The sequence below is a fragment of the Panulirus ornatus genome, chromosome 34 (genome assembly GCF_036320965.1).
Source record: "Panulirus ornatus isolate Po-2019 chromosome 34, ASM3632096v1, whole genome shotgun sequence".
NCBI lineage: Eukaryota > Metazoa > Arthropoda > Malacostraca > Decapoda > Palinuridae > Panulirus > Panulirus ornatus.
Window position 1 is genome coordinate 22,568,018 of NC_092257.1, and position 20,822 is coordinate 22,588,839.

Below are 20,822 nucleotides of genomic sequence, written 5' to 3' on the forward strand. Positions count from 1 at the left end.
TGCAAGAGGTGAAAAAAAGGGCAAATGAGAGTTGGGGTGAGAGAGTATCATTAAATTTTAGGGAGAATAAAAAGATGTTCTGGAAGGAGGTAAATAAAGTGCGTAAGACAAGGGAGCAAATGGGAACTTCAGTGAAGGGCGCAAATGGGGAGGTGATAACAAGTAGTGGTGATGTGAGAAGGAGATGGAGTGAGTATTTTGAAGGTTTGTTGAATGTGTTTGATGATAGAGTGGCAGATATAGGGTGTTTTGGTTGAGGTGGTGTGCAAAGTGCGAGGGTTAGGGAAAATGATTTGGCAAACAGAGAAGAGGTAGTAAAAGCTTTGTGGAAGATGAAAGCCGCCAAGGCAGCAGGTTTGGATGGTATTGCAGTGGAATTTATTAAAAAAGGGGGTGACTGTATTGTTGACTGGTTGGTAAGGTTATTTAATGTATATATGACTCATGGTGAGGTGCCTGAGGATTGGCAGAATGTGTGCATAGTGCCACTGTACAAAGGCAAAGGGGATAAGAGTGAGTGCTCAAATTACAGAGGTATAAGTTTGTTGAGTATTCCTGGTAAATTATATGGGAGGATATTGATTGAGAGGGTGAAGGCATGTACAGAGCATCAGATTGGGGAAGAGCAGTGTGGTTTCAGAAGTGGTAGAGGATGTGTGGATCAGGTGTTTGCTTTGAAGAATGTATGTGAGAAATACTTAGAAAAGCAAATGGATTTGTATGTAGCATTTATGGATCTGGAGAAGGCATATGATAGAGTTGATAGAGATGCTCTGTGGAAGGTATTAAGAATATATGGTGTGGGAGGCAAGTTGTTAGAAGCAGTGAAAAGTTTTTATCGAGGATGTAAGGCATGTGTACGTGTAGGAAGAGAGGAAAGTGATTGGTTCTCAGTGAATGTAGGTTTGCGGCAGGGGTGTGTGATGTCTCCATGGTTGTTTAATTTGTTTATGGATGGGGTTGTTAGGGAGGTGAATGCAAGAGTTTTGGAAAGAGGGGCAAGTATGAAGTCTGTTGTGGATGAGAGAGCTTGGGAAGTGAGTCAGTTGTTGTTCGCTGATGATACAGCGCTGGTGGCTGATTCATGTGAGAAACTGCAGAAGCTGGTGACTGAGTTTGGTAAAGTGTGTGAAAGAAGAAAGTTAAGAGTAAATGTGAATAAGAGCAAGGTTATTAGGTACAGTAGGGTTGAGGGTCAAGTCAATTGGGAGGTAAGTTTGAATGGAGAAAAACTGGAGGAAGTAAAGTGTTTTAGATATCTGGGAGTGGATCTGGCAGCGGATGGAACCATGGAAGCGGAAGTGAACCATAGGGTGGGGGAGGGGGCAAAAATCCTGGGAGCCTTGAAGAATGTGTGGAAGTCGAGAACATTATCTCGGAAAGCAAAAATGGGTATGTTTGAAGGAATAGTGGTTCCAACAATGTTGTATGGTTGCGAGGCATGGGCTATGGATGGAGTTGTGCGCAGGAGGGTGGATGTGCTGGAAATGAGATGTTTGCGGACAATGTGTGGTGTGAGGTGGTTTGATCGAGTAAGTAATGTAAGGGTAAGAGAGATGTGTGGAAATAAAAAGAGAGTGGTTGAGAGAGCAGAAGAGGGTGTTTTGAAATGGTTTGGGCACATGGAGAGAATGAGTGAGGAAAGATTGACCAAGAGGATATATGTGTCGGAGGTGGAGGGAACAAGGAGAAGTGGGAGACCAAATTGGAGGTGGAAAGATGGAGTGAAAAAGATTTTGTGTGATCGGGGCCTGAACATGCAGGAGGGTGAAAGGAGGGCAAGGAATAGAGTGAATTGGATCGATGTGGTATACCGGGGTTGACGTGCTGTCAGTGGATTGAATCAGAGCATGTGAAGCGTCTGGGGTAAACCATGGAAAGTTGTGTGGGGCCTGGATGTGGAAAGGGAGCTGTGGTTTCGGGCATTATTGTGTGACAGCTGGAGACTGAGTGTGAACGAATGGGGCCTTTGTTGTCTTTTCCTAGTGCTACCTCGCACACATGAGGGGGGAGGGGGATGGTATTCCATGTGTGGCGAGGTGGCGATGGGAATGAATTGGGGCAGACAGTGTGAATTGTGTGCATGGGTATATATGTATGTGTCTGTGTGTGTATATATATGTGTACATTGGGATGTATAGGTATGTATATTTGCGTGTGTGGGCGTGTGTGTGTGTGTACATTGTGTATGGGGGTGGGTTGGGCCATTTTCTTTCGTCTGTTTCCTTGCGCTACCTCGCAAATGCGTGAGAGCGACAAAGCAAAATAATAATAAATAAATATGTATTTGCATATATATGTATATATACATGTATGTGAGTGAATATGTCTTCCTTAGTCTGTTACCTGGCGCTACTTCACTAAGCAAGAAAGAGCGATCAAGTGTTAAAAGAAAAATATATTTATTTTTTTTTGCAGCCTAGTTTAGCAATATACTTGTTTAATGCTTACCTGCCTCAGAACTTTAGCACTCACTGAGAATGAGTTTTGGAGAGATAAACACTAAAGAAGAATATAATACAACTGACTTGAGAATGAGTTTTGGAGAGATAAATACCACAGAAGAATATAATACAACTGATTAACATTACCGCTGAGGCTGGTTGTTCTCTGGCTGGTCACCAAAATGCTAGTATAGGGTGGTACAGCCTTAAGACTATCCCAACATTATTCACTTGTATATTTCTTTGTTCCAACCATGTTAAGTGGTTGCGAGGAGTGGGCTATAGACAGGGTTGTGCGGAGAAGGGTGGATGTTTAGGAAATGAGATGTTTGAGGACAATGTGTGGTGTGAGGTGGTTTGATCAAGTAATGTAAGGGTAAGAGGTGGTAGTAAGAAGAGTGTAGTGGAGAAAGCAGAAGAGGGTGTATTGAAATGGTTTGGTTACATGGAGAGAATAAGTGAGGAAAGATTGACAAAGGATATATGTGTCAGAGGTGGAGGGAACAAGGAGAAAGGGGAGACCAAATTCGAGGTGGAAGGGTGGAATGAAAAAGATTTTGAACGATCGGGGTCTGAACATACAGGAGGGTGAAAGGCGTGCAAGGAATAGAGTGAATTGGAACCAGGGTTGATGCGCTGTCAATGGATTGAACCAGGGCATGTGAAGCGTCTGGGGTAAACCATGGAGAGTTTTGTGGGGCCTGGATGTGGAAAGGGAGCTGTGGTTTCGGTGCATTACACATGACAGCTAAAGACTGAGTGTGAACGAATGTGGCTTTTGTTGTCTTTTCCTAGCACTACCTCGCGTGCACGCAGGGGGAGTGGGTGCCATTTCATGTGTGGCAGGGTGGCGACGGGAATGGATGAAGGCAGCAAGTATGGATATGTACACGTGTATATATGTATATGTTTGTGCATGTATATGTATGTATACGTTAAAATATATAGATATGAATATGTGCGTGTGTGGGCGTTTATGTATATACATGTGTATGTGGGTGGGTTGGGCCATTCTTTCGTCTGTTTCCTTGCACTACCTCGCTAACGCGGGAGACAGGGACTAGGTATAATAAACAATAAATAATATTTCTTTGTAGTCTGAGTCACAAATTTTGTTTTCCATGGTGCTTATCTTCATTTCTTCCTTGGGGTTCCATTGCCAATACCATATTGTGGATCCTGAGAGTCCAAAATGAAGTTGCAGCCAATAGGGGAATCATCACTTTCTCTTGATGAAGTGGGCTGATAGACATCTGAATCATCAATATCCTTGCCTTTGGTATCAGATATGTTTCTTTCATCATGAGAGCCATATTTTCTCAATATTTCTGCAATGTCAATGTATTTGAAGGAGTACATTCTATTTCCATGATGCAGGGATAAACAGGCATACTGATGATGTTCCCCACTTGGTTGTAGTGCAAGATATCCTTATGACATGACAGTACCTACTGTGAGGATAATGAATTCCAACTAATTAAAAAGAATGCTCTAATCTAATACCATGTGTAGCCAACACTAACATGATCAATTACTGACTTGCATGTAGTCAATCAAAACAGTAAATGGGTTAAGGGTCAGGTCTACAAACACTCACAGAACCCTGATTTGATTTCTTCATTCTTATTCTTACTCTTTTCATTTCACAAGAGATGGTGTCAACTGGGGCATGTTTGACCCACGCCATGTCACTCTAAAAGAAAGAGTGACAAAATGAACAATGAGGACAGAGTATCAACAAAACATGTATAGGGACTACGGTTAAAAAAAAGCAAAGGATTTAATATCAAGATGGCTCAGTCATGAGAGATAAAATAAAGTATAAACTGTGTAGGATACTTTATGAAGGAACACATGGGTAGCAGACCTTATGAGTGCAGGAAAGGTTATGTAATTCTTTAGAACAAAGGTTCTAAATAACCAAAGACTTTTGAAAAAATTCTGTCATAGAAAAAGCTAGTGATGATGAATTAGAATTTTGATATAAAAAAAACTGATGGTTATGAATTTCTCTTGTTGACAAGAAATTACATTAATTGTGCAAAAATGGACAAAAAAAAAAAAAGATTGGAAATCTAGGTCCTCTGCTTGTGTATGCATGCAAAAAAGGCCACGATACAAAATTCTGTCAAAGAAAAATCTGTTATCATGGTATCATGACAAAAGAAATATTTGAGTGATATTTGATGCTCCTGATCAGTGGATTATCCGTAAGATTTCTCTCAATTAGAAAAAAACTCAGTCAAGAAGGAAAAAAGTATTATCTTTCTTTTTTTTTAGCTCATCTTGCAGACATATCCTTGATACAGTTAACATGATATGAATATGGGCAATGGCATTAACTTACCACACGAAAAATGTGCATTGTGGCAACCTGAACACCTGCAGCCATGGTAGCACCCACCACAGAAGCCAACACTACCCCTGGAGTAGGCACCAGGAAGTACGAGATGCCTCCTGCTGTCAGCATGGCATTGTAACCCCAAAGTCCAAGATATACATTGGTGTATGGTGCGGTGCTCACCAACGCTCCTATCAAGGATGCAAAAAAGGATGATGACATGTTTGAGAACAGACACGGTGTCTTGCAAAAGCCTTGCTATTTCTTCCAAATATATAAAATATGAAATATGAAAAAATACATGTAACTTCTATGGTATATCAGTCTTCAACATAAATTCAAATTATAAGGCAAAAAAGTTCAATGTTTATAGAAATTAAAGTATAAAAACTGCAAACCCCATACTGTGGAGGCTATAGATAAAAATGAAATTGACTCACACTGTAAGGAAACTGAACCAAGCAATTTGGTAACAAAAGGAAAGACTCGCTACCTGTGACTGTGCCAATGACACTGCCCATGAAGAAAAACACTGTGAGCAACGGGGAGTAGACTAAGAATCCAAGGTAGATGAGGATTGACGAATCAATAGTTCCTACACCATAAATCTGGCCTGCTGCCAGCAGGGTACCTTCCATCACCTACAAGACACACAGTATATAATTAATCCCTAAAAACTTTGATACAACTTTACCTATTCTATCTGAACATTACTATATTTTGGTGATCTATTCTATCAAATTTCAAAAGAACTTATATTAAGAAGAATAATTTAATCTCTTCAGAATGACAGTGACTATCACATAATTAGGCAATAGTGTGTTGTGAATAAATCAATATCTAAGACAGCAAATAAGGTCTTGTATCTTTTTATTCTATGTGCATTCTCTTGCTGCTATGCAGGATGGCTCATTCAGAATTCAATTAGCATTGCACTGACACAATTGTAGATTTCTTTGTTTCTGACTTTCCATCATGTCTTGTATTCACTAATATGATATTAATAAACATTTTTTCTACACCAATTTTTCCCAGATACCCAAATGATATCAATAATTCTATCGCTACTTTTGATTTACTCAGTCCTCATTCTAACCATTCCCCAACCTGAAATCTACTTATATGAAATTCCATCTCATTGGCTTGAACTTTACCAATTTTGCTGATACAGACCCATCGAAGTCATTTGCTAATAAAAAAGAAGTGTGAATTACGGTATCAGCATATTTATACATATATGAGTAGGAAAACTGGTCAGCAGGCAGTATTGCATTACATATGAATTTACAGTCATTAAATAGGTAGACTTGGATAAGAATTTGCTGAGAGGAAATGCTGGTGGGATGTCTGACCAATTGTGGAGACGAAGATATGTATATATATTTTTTTTTTATTATTATTATTATTATACTTTGTCGCTGTCTCCCGCGTTTGCGAGGTAGCGCAAAGAAACAGACGAAAGAAATGGCCCCCCACCCCCATACACATGTATATACATACGTCCACACACGCAAATATACATACCTACACAGCTTTCCATGGTTTACCCCAGACGCTTCACATGCCTTGATTCAATCCACTGACAGCACGTCAACCCCGGTATACCACATCGCTCCAATTTACTCTATTCCTTGCCCTCCTTTCACCAACCTGCATGTTCAGGCCCCGATCACACAAAATCTTTTTCACTCCAGCTTTCCACCTCCAATTTGGTCTCCCTCTTCTCCTCGTTCCCTCCACCTCCGAAACATATATCCTCTTGGTCAATCTTTCCTCACTCATTCTCTCCATGTGCCCAAACCAATTCAAAACACCCTCTTCTGCTCTCTCAACCACGCTCTTTTTATTTCCACACATCTCTCTCACCCTTACGTTACTCACTCGATCAAACCACCTCACACCACACATTGTCCTCAAACATCTCATTTCCAGCACATCCATCCTCCTGCGCACAACTCTATCCATAGCCCACGCCTCGCAACCATACAACATTGTTGGAACCACTATTCCTTCAAACATACCCATTTTTGCTTTCCGAGATAATGTTCTCGACTTCCACACATTCTTCAAGGCCCCCAGAATTTTCGCCCCCTCCCCCACCCTATGATCCACTTCCGCTTCCATGGTTCCATCCGCTGCCAGATCCACTCCCAGATATCTAAAACACTTCACTTCCTCCAGTTTTTCTCCATTCAAAGTCACCTCCCAATTGACTTGACCCTCAACCCTACTGTACCTAATAACCTTGCTCTTATTCACATTTACTCTTAACTTTCTTCTTCCACACACTTTACCAAACTCAGTCACCAGCTTCTGCAGTTTCTCACATGAATCAGCCACCAGCGCTGTATCATCAGCGAACAACAACTGACTCTTCCCAAGCTCTCTCATCCCCAACAGACTTCATACTTGCCCCTCTTTCCAAAACTCTTGCATTTACCTCCCTAACAACCCCATCCATAAACAAATTAAACAACCATGGAGACATCACACACCCCTGCCGCAAACCTACATTCACTGAGAACCAATCACTTTCCTCTCTTCCTACACGTACACATGCCTTACATCCTCGATAAAAACTTTTCACTGCTTCTAACAACTTTCCTCCCACACCATATATTCTTAATACCTTCCACAGAGCATCTCTATCAACTCTATCATATGCCTTCTCCAGATCCATAAATGCTACATACAAATCCATTTGCTTTTCTAAGTATTTCTCACATACATTCTTCAAAGCAAACACCTGATCCACACATCCTCTACCACTTCTGAAACCACACTGCTCTTCCCCAATCTGATGCTCTGTACATGCCTTCATCCTCTCAATCAATACCCTCCCATATAATTTACCAGGAATACTCAACAAACTTATACCTCTGTAATTTGAGCACTCACTCTTATCCCCTTTGCCTTTGTACAATGGCACTATGCACGCATTCCGCCAATCCTCAGGCACCTCACCATGAGTCATACATACATTAAATAACCTTACCAACCAATCAACAATACAGTCACCCCCTTTTTTAATAAATTCCACTGCAATACCATCCAAACCTGCTGCCTTGCCGGCTTTCATCTTCCGCAAAGCTTTCACTACCTCTTCTCTGTTTACCAAATCATTTTCCCTAACCCTCTCACTTTGCACACCACCTCGACCAAAACACCCTATATCTGCCACTCTATCATCAAACACATTCAACAAACCTTCAAAATACTCACTCCATCTCCTTCTCACATCACCACTACTTGTTATCACCTCCCCATTTGCGCCCTTCACTGAAGTTCCCATTTGCTCCCTTGTCTTACGCACTTTATTTACCTCCTTCCAGAACATCTTTTTATTCTCCCTAAAATTTAATGATACTCTCTCACCCCAACTCTCATTTGCCCTTTTTTTCACCTCTTGCACCTTTCTCTTGACCTCCTGTCTCTTTCTTTTATACATCTCCCACTCAATTGCATTTTTTCCCTGCAAAAATCGTCCAAATGCCTCTCTCTTCTCTTTCACTAATACTCTTACTTCTTCATCCCACCACTCACTACCCTTTCTAATCAACCCACCTCCCACTCTTCTCATGCCACAAGCATCTTTTGCGCAATCCATCACTGATTCCCTAAATACATCCCATTCCTCCCCCACTCCCCTTACTTCCATTGTTCTCACCTTTTTCCATTCTGTACTCAGTCTCTCCTGGTACTTCCTCACACAGGTCTCCTTCCCAAGCTCACTTACTCTCACCACCCTCTTCACCCCAACATTCACTCTTCTTTTCTGAAAACCCATACAAATCTTCACCTTAGCCTCCACAAGATAATGATCAGACATCCTCCAGTTGCACCTCTCAGCACATTAACATCCAAAAGTCTCTCTTTTGCACGCCTGTCAATTAACACGTAATCCAATAATGCTCTCTGGCCATCTCTCCTACTTACATAAGTATACTTATGTATATCTCGCTTTTTAAACCAGGTATTCCCAATCATCAGTCCTTTTTCAGCACATAAATCTACAAGCTCTTCACCATTTCCATTTACAACACTGAACACCCCATGTATAACAATTATTCCCTCAACTGCCACATTACTCACCTTTGCATTCAAATCACCCATCACTATAACCCGGTCTCGTGCATCAAAACCACTAACACACTCATTCAGCTGCTCCCAAAACACTTGCCTCTCATTATCTTTCTTCTCATGCCCAGGTGCATATGCACCAATAATCACCCACCTCTCTCCATCAACTTTCAGGTTTACCCATATTAATCAAGAATTTACTTTCTTACATTCTATCACATACTCCCACAACTCCTGTTTCAGGAGTATTGCTACTCCTTCCCTTGCTCTTGTCCTCTCACTAACCCCTGACTTTACTCCCTTTACTTTACTTTATATATGGATTTGTATGTAGCATTTATGGATCTGGAGAAGGCATATGATAGAGTTGATAGAGATGCTCTGTGGAAGGTATTAAGAATATATGGTGTGGGAGGCAAGTTGTTAGAAGCAGTGAAAAGTTTTTATCGAGGATGTAAGGCATGTGTACGTGTAGGAAGAGAGGAAAGTGATTGGTTCTCAGTGAATGTAGGTTTGCGGCAGGGGTGTGTGATGTCTCCATGGTTGTTTAATTTGTTTATGGATGGGGTTGTTAGGGAGGTGAATGCAAGAGTTTTGGAAAGAGGGGCAAGTATGAAGTCTGTTGGGGATGAGAGAGCTTGGGAAGTGAGTCAGTTGTTGTTCGCTGATGATACAGCGCTGGTGGCTGATTCATGTGAGAAACTGCAGAAGCTGGTGACTGAGTTTGGTAAAGTGTGTGAAAGAAGAAAGTTAAGAGTAAATGTGAATAAGAGCAAGGTTATTAGGTACAGTAGGGTTGAGGGTCAAGTCAATTGGGAGGTGAGTTTGAATGGAGAAAAACTGGAGGAAGTGAAGTGTTTTAGATATCTGGGAGTGGATCTGGCAGCGGATGGAACCATGGAAGCGGAAGTGGATCATAGGGTGGGGGAGGGGGCGAAAATTCTGGGAGCCTTGAAGAATGTGTGGAAGTCGAGAACATTATCTCGGAAAGCAAAAATGGGTATGTTTGAAGGAATAGTGGTTCCAACAATGTTGTATGGTTGTGAGGCGTGGGCTATGGATAGAGTGGTGCGCAGGAGGATGGATGTGCTGGAAATGAGATGTTTGAGGACAATGTGTGGTGTGAGGTGGTTTGATCGAGTGAGTAACGTAAGGGTAAGAGAGATGTGTGGAAATAAAAAGAGCGTGGTTGAGAGAGCAGAAGAGGGTGTTTTCAAATGGTTTGGTCACAAGGAGAGAATGAGTGAGGAAAGATTGACCAAGAGGATATATGTGTCAGAGGTGGAGGGAACGAAGAGAAGTGGGAGACCAAACTGGAGGTGGAAAGATGGAGTGAAAAGATTTTGAGTGATTGGGGCCTGAACATGAAGGAGGGTGAAAGGCGTGCAAGGATTAGAGTGAATTGGAATGATGTGGTATACCGAGGTCAACGTGCTGTCAATGGATTGAACCAGGGCATGTGAAGCGTCTGGGGTAAACCATGAAAAATTCTGTGGAGCCTGGATGTAGAAAGGGAGCTGTGGTTTCGGTGCATTATTACATGACAGCTAGAGACTGAGTGTGAACGAATGTGGCCTTTGTTGTCTTTTCCCAGCGCTAGCTAGCACACATGAGGGGGGAGGTGGTTTTTATTTCATGTGTGGCGGGGTGGTGATGGGAATGAATAAAGGCAGACAGTATGAATTATGTACATGTGTATATATGTATATGTCTGTGTGTGTATATATATGTATAAGTTGAGATGTATAGGTATGTATATTTGTGTGTGTGTGGACGTGTATGTATATACATGTGTATGTGGGTGGGTTGGGCCATTCTTTCGTCTGTTTCCTTGCGCTACCTCGCTAACGCGGGAGACAAAGACAGCAAAATAAAAAAGAATATATATATATATATATATATATATATATATATATATATATATATATATATATATATATATATATATATATATATATATATATATATCCCTGGGGATAGGGGATTAAGAATACTTCCCACGTATTCCCTGCGTGTCGTAGAAGGCGACTAAAAGGGGAGGGAGCGGGGGGCTGGAAATCCTCCCCTCTCGTTTTTTTTTAATTTTCCAAAAGAAGGAACAGAGGGGGCCAGGTGAGGATATTCCGAAAAAGGCCCAGTCCTCTGTTCTTAACGCTACCTCGCTAATGCGGGAAATGGCGAATAGTTTGAAAAAAAAAAAAAAAAAAAAAAATATATATATATATATATATATATATATATATATATATATATATATATATATATATATATATATATCCCTGGGGATAGGGGTGAAAGAATACTTCCCACGCATTCCTCGCGTGTCGTAGAAGGCGACTAGAGGGGACGTGAGCGGGGGGCCAGAAATCCTCCCCTCCTTGTATTTTTTAACTTTCTAAAATGGGAAACAGAAGAAGGAGTCACGCGGGGAGTGCTCATCCTCCTCGAAGGCTCAGACTGGGGTACGTAAATGTGTGTGGATGTAACCAAGATGTGAAAAAAGGAGAGATAGGTAGTATGTTTGAGGAAAGGAACCTGGATGTTTTGGCTTTGAGTGAAACGAAGCTCAAGGGTAAAGGGGAAGAGTGGTTTGGGAATGTCTTGGGAGTAAAGTCAGGGGTTAGTGAGAGGACAAGAGCAAGGGAAGGAGTAGCTCTACTCCTGAAACAGGAGTTGTGGGAGTATGTAACAGAATGTAAGAAAGTAAATTCTCGATTAATATGGGTAAAACTGAAAGTTGATGGAGAGAGATGGGTGATTATTGGTGCATATGCACCTGGGCACGAGAAAAAAGATCATGAGAGGCAAGTGTTTTGGGAGCAGCTGAATGAGTGTGATAGTGGTTTTGATGCACGAGACCGGGTTATAGTGATGGGTTATTTGAATGCAAAGGTGAGTAATTTGGCAGTTGAGGGAATAATTGGTATACACGGGGTGTTCAGTGTTGTAAATGGAAATGGTGAAGAGCTTGTAGATTTATGTGCTGAAAAAGGACTGGTGACTGGGAATACCTGGTTTAAAAAGCGAGATATACATAAGTATATGTATGTAAGTAGGAGAGATGGCCAGAGAGCGTTATTGGATTACGTGTTAATTGACAGGCGTGCGAAAGAGAGACTCTTGGATGTTAATGTGCTAAGAGGTGCAACTGGAGGGATGTCTGATCATTATCTTGTGGAGGCTAAGGTGAAGATTTGTATGGGTTTTCAGAAAAGAAGAGTGAATGTTGGGGTGAAGAGGGTGGTGAGAGTAAGTGAGCTTGGGAAGGAGACTTGTGTGAGGAAGTACCAGGAGAGACTGAGTACAGAATGGAAAAAGGTGAAAACAATGGAAGTAAGGGGAGTGGGGGAGGAATGGGATGTATTTAGGGAATCAGTGATGGATTGTGCAAAAGATGCTTGTGGCATGAGAAGAGTGGGAGGTGGGTTGATTAGAAAGGGTAGGAGTGGTGGGATGAAGAAGTAAGATTATTAGTGAAAGAGAAGAGAGAGGCATTTGGACGATTTTTGCAGGGAAAAAATGCAATTGAGTGGGAGATGTATAAAAGAAAGAGACAGGAGGTAAAGAGAAAGGTGCAAGAGGTGAAAAAGAGGGCAAATGAGAGTTGGGGTGAGAGAGTATCATAAAATTTTAGGGAGAATAAAAAGATGTTCTGGAAGGAGGTAAATAAAGTGCGTAAGACAAGGGAGCAAATGGGAACTTCAGTGAAGGGTGTAAATGGGGAGGTGATAACAAGTAGTGGTGATGTGAGAAGGAGATGGAGTGAGTATTTTGAAGGTTTGTTGAATGTGTTTGATGATAGAGTGGCAGATATAGGGTGTTTTGGTCGAGGTGGTGTGCAAAGTGAGAGGGTTAGGGAAAATGATTTGGTAAACAGAGAAGAGGTAGTAAAAGCTTTGCGGAAGATGAAAGCCGGCAAGGCAGCAGGTTTGGATGATATTGCAGTGGAATCTATTAAAAAAGGGGGTGACTGTATTGTTGACTGGTTGGTAAGGTTATTTCATGTATGTATGACTCATGGTGAGGTGCCTGAGGACTGGCAGAATGCGTGCATAGTGCCAGTGTACAAAGGCAAAGGGGATAAGAGTGAGTGCTCAAATTACAGAGGTATAAGTTTGTTGAGTATTCCTGGTAAATTATATGGGAGGGTATTGATTGAGAAGGTGAAGGCATGTACAGAGCATCAGATTGGGGAAGAGCAGTGTGGTTTCAGAAGTGGTAGAGGATGTGTGGATCAGGTGTTTGCTTTGAAGAATGTATGTGAGAAATACTTAGAAAAGCAAATGGATTTGTATGTAGCATTTATGGATCTAGAGAAGGCATATGATAGAGTTGATAGAGATGCTCTGTGGAAGGTATTAAGAATATATGGTGTGGGAGGCAAGTTGTTAGAAGCAGTGAAAAGTTTTTAGCGAGGATGTAAGGCATGTGTACGTGTAGGAAGAGAGGAAAGTGACTGGTTCTCAGTGAATGTAGGTTTGCGGCAGGGGTTTGTGATACCTCCATGGTTGTTTAATTTGTTTATGGATGGGGTTGTTAGGGAGGTGAATGCAAGAGTTTTGGAAAGAGGGGCAAGTATGAAGTCTGTTGGGGATGAGAGAGCTTGGGAAGTGAGTCAGTTGTTGTTCGCTGATGATACAGCACTGGTGGCTGATTCATGTGAGAAACTGCAGAAGCTGGTAACTGAGTTTGGTAAAGTGTGTGAAAGAAGAAAGTTAAGAGTAAATGTGAATAAGAGCAAGGTTATTAGGTACAGTAGGGTTGAGGGTCAAGTCAATTGGGAGGTAAGTTCGAATGGAGAAAAACTGGAGGAAGTAAAGTGTTTTAGATATCTGGGAGTGGATCTGGCAGCGGATGGAACCATGGAAGCGGAAGTGGATCATAGGGTGGGGGAGGGGGCGAAAATCCTGGGAGCCTTGAAGAATGTGTGGAAGTCGAGAACATTATCTCGGAAAGCAAAAATGGGTATGTTTGAAGGAATAGTGGTTCCAACAATGTTGTATGGTTGCGAGGCATTGGCTATGGATAGAGTTGTGCGCAGGAGGATGGATGTGCTGGAAATGAGATATTTGAGGACAATGTGTGGTGTGAGGTGGTTTGATCGAGTAAGTAACGTAAGGGTAAGAGAGATGTGTGGAAATAAAAAGAGCGTGGTTGAGAGAGCAGAAGAGGGTGTTTTGAAATGGTTTGGGCACATGGAGAGAATGAGTGAGGAAAGATTAACCAAGAGGATATATGTGTCGGAGGTGGAGGGAACGAGGAGAAGTGGGAGACCAGATTGGAGGTGGAAAGATGGAGTGAAAAAGATTTTGCGTGATCGGGGCCTGAACATGCAGGAGGGTGAAAGGAGGGCAAGGAATAGAGTGAATTGGATCGATGTGGTATACTGGGGTTGACGTGCTGTCAGTGGATTGAATCAGGGCATGTGAAGCGTCTGGAGTAAACATGGAAAGCTGTGTAGGCATGTATATTTGCGTGTGTGGACGTATGTATATACATGTGTATGGGGGTGGGTTGGGCCATTTCTTTCATCTGTTTCCTTGTGCTACCTCGCAAACGCGGGAGACAGCGAAAAAAAAAAAAAAAAATATATATATATATATATATATATATATATATATATATATATATATATATATATATATATATATATATATATATATATATATCCCTGGGGATGGGGGAGAAAGAATACTTCCCATGTATTCCCTGCGTGTCGTAGAAGGCGACTAAAAGGGGAGGGAGCGGGTGACCGGAAATCCTCCCCTCTCGTTTTTTTTTTTTTATTTTCCAAAAGAAGGAACAGAGAAGGGGGCCAGGTGAGGATATTCCCTCAAAGGCCCAGTCCTCTGTTCTTAATGCTACCTCGCTAACACGGGGAATGGCGAATAGTTTGAATATATATATATATATATATATATTTTTTTTCATACTATTCGCCATTTCCCGCATTAGCGAGGTAGCGTTAAGAACAGAGGACTGGGCCTTTGAGGGAATATCCTCATATGGCCCCCTTCTCTGTTCCTTCTTTTGGAAAATTTAAAAAAAAAATGAGAGGGGAGGATTTCCAGCCCCCCGATCCCTTCCCTTTTAGTCGCCTTCTACAACATGCAGGGAATACGTGGGAAGTATTCTTTCTCCCCTATATATATTTATCCCCCGTGAGAGAGTATCATTAAATTTTAGGGAGAATAAAAAGATGTTTTGGAAGGAGGTAAATAAAGTGCATAAGACAAGGGAATCAATGGGAACTACAGTAAAGGGGGCTAATGGGGAGGTGATAACATGTAGTGGTGATGTGAGATGGAGATGGAGTGAGTATTTTGAAGGTTTGTAGAATGTGTTTGTTGATAGAGTGGCAGATATAGGGTGTTTTGGTTAAGGTGGTATGCAAAGTGAGAGGGTTTGGGAGAATGATTTGGTAAAAAGAGAAGAGGTAGTAAAAGCTTTGCGAAAGATGAAAGCCGGCAAGGCGGTGGGTTTGGATGGTATTGCAGTGGGATTTATCAAAAAAGGGGGTAACTGTATTGTTGACTGGTTGGTAAGGTTATTTAATGTATGTATGACTCATGGTGATGTGCCTGAGGATTGGCGGAATGCTTGCATAGTGCCATTGTACAAAGGCAAAGGGAATAAAAGTTATTATTTTTTTTTTATTATACTTTGTCGCTGTCTCCCGCGTTTGCGAGGTAGCGAAAGGAAACAGACGAAAGAAATGGCCCAACCCCCCCCCATACACATGTATATACATACGTCCACACACGCAAATATACATACCTACACAGCTTTCCATGGTTTACCCCAGACGCTTCACATGCCTTGATTCAATCCACTGACAGCACGTCAACCCCGGTATACCACATCGCTCCAATTCACTCTACTCCTTGCCCTCCTTTCACCCTCCTGCATGTTCAGGCCCCGATCACACAAAATCTTTTTCACTCCATCTTTCCACCTCCAATTTGGTCTCCCTCTTCTCCTCGTTCCCTCCACCTCCGACACATATATCCTCTTGGTCAATCTTTCCTCACTCATTCTCTCCATGTGCCCAAACCACTTCAAAACACCCTTTTCTGCTCTCTCAACCACGCTCTTTATATTTCCACACATCTCTCTTACCCTTACGTTACTCACTCGATCAAACCACCTCACACCACACATTGTCCTCAAACATCTCATTTCTAGCACATCCATCCTCCTGCGCACAACTCTATCCATAGCCCACGCCTCGCAACCATACAACATTGTTGGAACCACTATTCCTTCAAACATACCCATTTTTGCTTTCCGAGATAATGTTCTCGACTTCCACACATTCTTCAAGGCCCCCAGAATTTTCGCCCCCTCCCCCACCCTATGATCCACTTCCGCTTCCATGGTTCCATCCGCTGCCAGATCCACTCCCAGATATCTAAAACACTTCACTTCCTCCAGTTTTTCTCCATTCAAACTCACCTCCCAATTGACTTGACCCTCAACCCTACTGTACCTAATAACCTTGCTCTTATTCACATTTACTCTTAACTTTCTTCTTCCACACACTTTACCAAACTCAGTCACCAGCTTCTGCAGGCAAAGGGAATAAAAGTGAGTGCTCAAATTACAGAGGTATAAGTTTGTTGAGTATTCCTGGTAAATTATATGGGAGGGTATTGATTGAGAGGGTGAAGACATGGACAGAGCATCAGATTGGGGAAGAGCAGTGTGGTTTCAGAAGTGGTAGGATGTGTGGATCAGGTGTTTGCTTTGAAGAATGTATGTGAGACATACTTATGAAAGCAAATGGATTTGTATGTAGCTTTTATGGATGTGGAGAAGGCATATGATAGAGTTGATAGAGATGCTCTGTGGAAGGTATTAAGAATATATGGTGTGGGAGGCAAGTTGTTAGAAGAAGTGAAATGTTTTTTTCGAGGATGTAAGGCATGTGTACGTGTAGGAACAGAGGAAAGTGATTGGTTCTCAGTGAATGTAGGTTTGCGGCAGGGGTTTGTGATACCTCCATGGTTGTTTAATTTGTTTATGGAAGGGGTTGTTCGGGAGGTGAATGCAAGAGTTTTGGAAAGAAGGGGAAGTATGTAGTCTGTCGTGAACGAGAGAGCTTGGGAAGTGGGTCAGTTGTTATTCGCTGATGATACAGCAATGGTGGCGGATTCGTGCGAGAAACTGCAGAAGCTGGTGACTGAGTTTGGTAAAGTGTGTGAAAGAAGAAAGCTGAGAGTAGATGTGAATAAGAGCAAGGTTATTAGGTACGGTAGGGTTGAGGGACAAGTCAACTGGAAAATAAGTTTGAATGGAGAAAAACTGGAGGAAGTGAAGTGTTTTAGATGTCTGAGAGTGGATCTGGCAGTGGATGGAACCATGGAAGCGGAAGTGAATTATAGGGTGGTGGAGGGAGCGAAAGTTCTGGGAGTGTTGAAGAATGTGTGGAAGTCGAGAACATTATCTCGGAAAGGAAAGGTGGGTATGTTTGAAGGAATAGTGGTGCCAACAATGTTATATGGTTGCGAGGCGTGGGCTATAGATAGAGTTGTGCGGAGGAGGGTGGATGTGCTGAAAATGAGATGTTTGAGGACAATATATGGTGTGAAGTGGTTTGACTCAGTAAGTAATGAAAGAGTAAGAGAGATGTGTGGTAATGAAAAGGGTGTGGTTGAGAGAGCAGAAGAAGGTGTTTCGAAATGGTTTGCCCACATGGAAAGAATGAGCGAGGAAAGATTGACCAAGAAGATATATGTGTCAGAGGTGGAGGGAACGAGGAGAAGTGGGAGACCAAATTGAAGGTGGAAAGATGGAGTGAAAAAGATTTAGAGTGATCAGGGCCTGAACATGAAGGAGGGTGAAAGGCATGCAAGGAATAGAGTGAGTTGGAACGATGTGGTATACCGGGGTCGACATGCTGTCAATGGATTGAATCAGAGCATGTAAAGCGTTTGGGGTAAACCATGGAAAGTTTTGTTGGGCCTGGATGTGGAAAGGGAGATGTGGTTTCGGTGCATTATACATGACAGCTAGAGACTGAGTGTGAACGAATGTGGCCTTTGTTGTCTTTTCCTAGAACTACCTCGCGCATATGCGGGGGTAGGGGGTTGTCATTTCATGTGTGGCGGGTTGGCGACGGGAATGAATAAGAGCAGACAGTATGAATTATGTACATGTGTATATATGTATATGTCTGTGTGTGTATATATATGTATACGTTGAAGGTATGTATATGTGCGTGTGTGGACGTGTATGTATATACATGTGTATGTGGGTGGGTTGGGCCATTCTTTCGTTTGTTTCCTTATGCTACCTCGCTAACGCAGGAGAAAGCGAGAAAGTAAAATGAATAATATATATAGAAATTAAATTAATTTTCTGTTTATTATACTATGTTGCTGCCTCCCACGTTAGCGCAGTAGCGCAAGGAAACAGGCGAAAGATTGGTGCGACACACTCACCTACATCATTCATATACACACACATCCACACACATAAATATGCATACCTATACATTTCAATGTATACATATATATATATATATATATATATATATATATATATATATATATATATATATATATATAGACATACACAGACATATACACATGTACATAATTCATACTTGCTGCTTTTATTCATTCCTGATGCCACCCTGCCACACATGAAATGACAACCTCCTCCCTCCGCCTGCGTGCGAGGTAGCGCTAGGAAAAGATAACAAAGGCCACATTCGTTCACACTCAGTCTCTAGCTGTCATATGTAATGCACCGAAACCACAGCTCCCTTTCCACATCCAGGCCCCAGAAAACTTTCCATGGTTTACCCCAGTCGCTTCACATGCCCTGGTTCAGTCCATTGACGGCACGTCGACCCTGGCATACCATATCGTTCCAATTCACTCTTATTTTGCACGTCTCTCACCCTCCAGCATGTTCAGGACTCGATCGCTCAAAATCTTTTTCACTCCATCTTACCACCCCCAATTTGGTCTCCCACTTCTCGTTCCCTCCACCTCTGACACATATATCCTCTTTGTCAATCTTTCCTCACTCATTCTCTCCATGTGACCAAACCATTTCAATACACCCTCTTCTGGTCTCTCAATCACACTCTTTTTATTAACACACATCTCTCTTACCCTTTCACTTACTCGATCAAACCACCTCACACCACATATTGCCATTAAACCTCTCATTTCCAACACATGCATCCTCCTCTGCACAACTCTATCTATAGCCTTCACCTTGCAACCATATAACATTGTTGGAACCACTATTCCTTCAAACATACTCATTTTTGCTTTTTGAGATAATGTTCTCGTCTTCCACACATTTTTCAATGCTCCCAGAACTTTCGTCCTTCCCCAACCCTGTGACTCACTTCCGCTTCCATGGTTCCATCCGCTGCTAATTCCACTCCCAGATATCTAAAACACTTCACTTCCTCCAGTTTTTCTCCATTCAAACTTAACTCCCAATTGACTTGTCTTTCAACCCTACTGTACCTAATAACCTTGCTCTTATTCAAATTTACTCTCAGCTTTCTTCTTTCACACACTTTACCAAACTCAGTCACCAGCTTCTGCAGTTTCTCATATGAATCAGCCACCAGCGCTGTATCATCAGCGAACAACAACTGACTCACTTCCCAAGCTCTCTCATCCACAACAGACTGCATACTTGTCCCTCTCTTCAAAACTTTTGCATTCACCACCCTAACAACCCCATCCATAAACAAATTAAACAACCATGGGGAGATCACGCACCCCTACCGCAAACCGACATTCACAGAGAACCAATCAATTTCCACTCTTCCCTATTGCAAACATGCCTTACATCCTCGATAAAAACTTTTCACTGCTTCTAACAACTTGCTTCCCACACCATATATTCTTAATACCTTCCACAGAGCATCTCTATTAACTCTATCATATGTTTTCTCCAGGTCCAGAAATGCTACATACAAATCCATTTGCTTTTCTAAGTATTTCTCACATACATTCTTCAAAGCAAACACCTGATCCACACATCCTCTACCACTTCTGAAACCACACTGCTCCTCCCCAATCTGATGCTCTGTACATGCCTTCACCCTCTCAATCAATACCCTCCCATATAATTTCCCAGGAATACTCAACAAACTTTTACCTTTGTAATTTGAGCACTCACTTTTATCCCCTTTGCCTTTGTACAATGGCACTATGCAAGCATTCCGCCAATCCTCTGGCACTCACCATGAGTCATACATACATTAAATAACCTTGCCAACCAGTTAACAACAGTCACCCCTTTTTTTTTTTATTAATTCCACTGCAATACCATCCAAACCCGCTGTCTTGCCGGCTTTCATCTTCCGCAAAGCTTTTACTACCTCTTCTCTGTTTACCAAATCATTCTACCTAACCCTCTCACTTTGCATACCACCTCGACCTAAACACCTTATATCTGCCACTCTATCATCAAACACACTCAACAAACCTTGAAAATACTCACTCCATCTCCCTCTCACATTACCACTACTTGTTATCACCTCCTTATTAGCCCCCTTCACTAACTTTCCCATTTGTTTCCTTGTCTTACGCACTTTATTTATCTCCTTGCAAAGCATCTTTTTATTGTCCCTAAAATTTAATGATACTCTCTCATCCCAACTCTTTTTCACCTCTTGCACCTTTCTCTTGAACTCCTGCCTCTTTCTTATATACATCTCCCAGTCATTTGCATTATTTCCCCAAAAAAATCGTCCAAATGCCTCTCTCTTCTCCTTCACTAATAATCTTACTTCATCCCACCACTCACTACCCTTTATAATCTGCCCACCTCCCACGCTTTTCATGCCACAAGCATCTTTTGCACAAGCCATCACTGCTTCCCTAAATACATCCCATTCCTACCCTAATCCCCTTACGTCCTTTGTTCTCACCTTTTTCCATTCTGTACTTAGTCTCTCATGGCTTTCTCACACAAGTCTC

The 20,822-nt window shown here is 41.9% G+C and overlaps 1 protein-coding gene across 2 annotated transcripts in view; it reads right to left on the bottom strand.

Moving 5' to 3' along the window:
* LOC139759995 (urea transporter 1-like) overlaps window positions 1–20,822 on the bottom strand; it is a 111,623-nt gene that overhangs the window by 9,965 nt on the left and 80,836 nt on the right. The window contains exons 6-7 of one of the 2 annotated variants that reach the window (XR_011715197.1): window positions 5,279–5,426; window positions 4,792–4,976 (exon numbers count right to left, since the gene is read on the bottom strand). Coding sequence is in view for 1 of the 2 variants with exons in the window: in XM_071682740.1 (XP_071538841.1) it covers window positions 4,788–4,976; window positions 5,279–5,426 (337 nt within the window). In the remaining variant the exon portion in view is untranslated. Of the gene's footprint in view, window positions 1–4,787; window positions 4,977–5,278; window positions 5,427–20,822 lie in introns of both variants that reach the window. The other variant, XM_071682740.1, reaches the window with a different exon arrangement.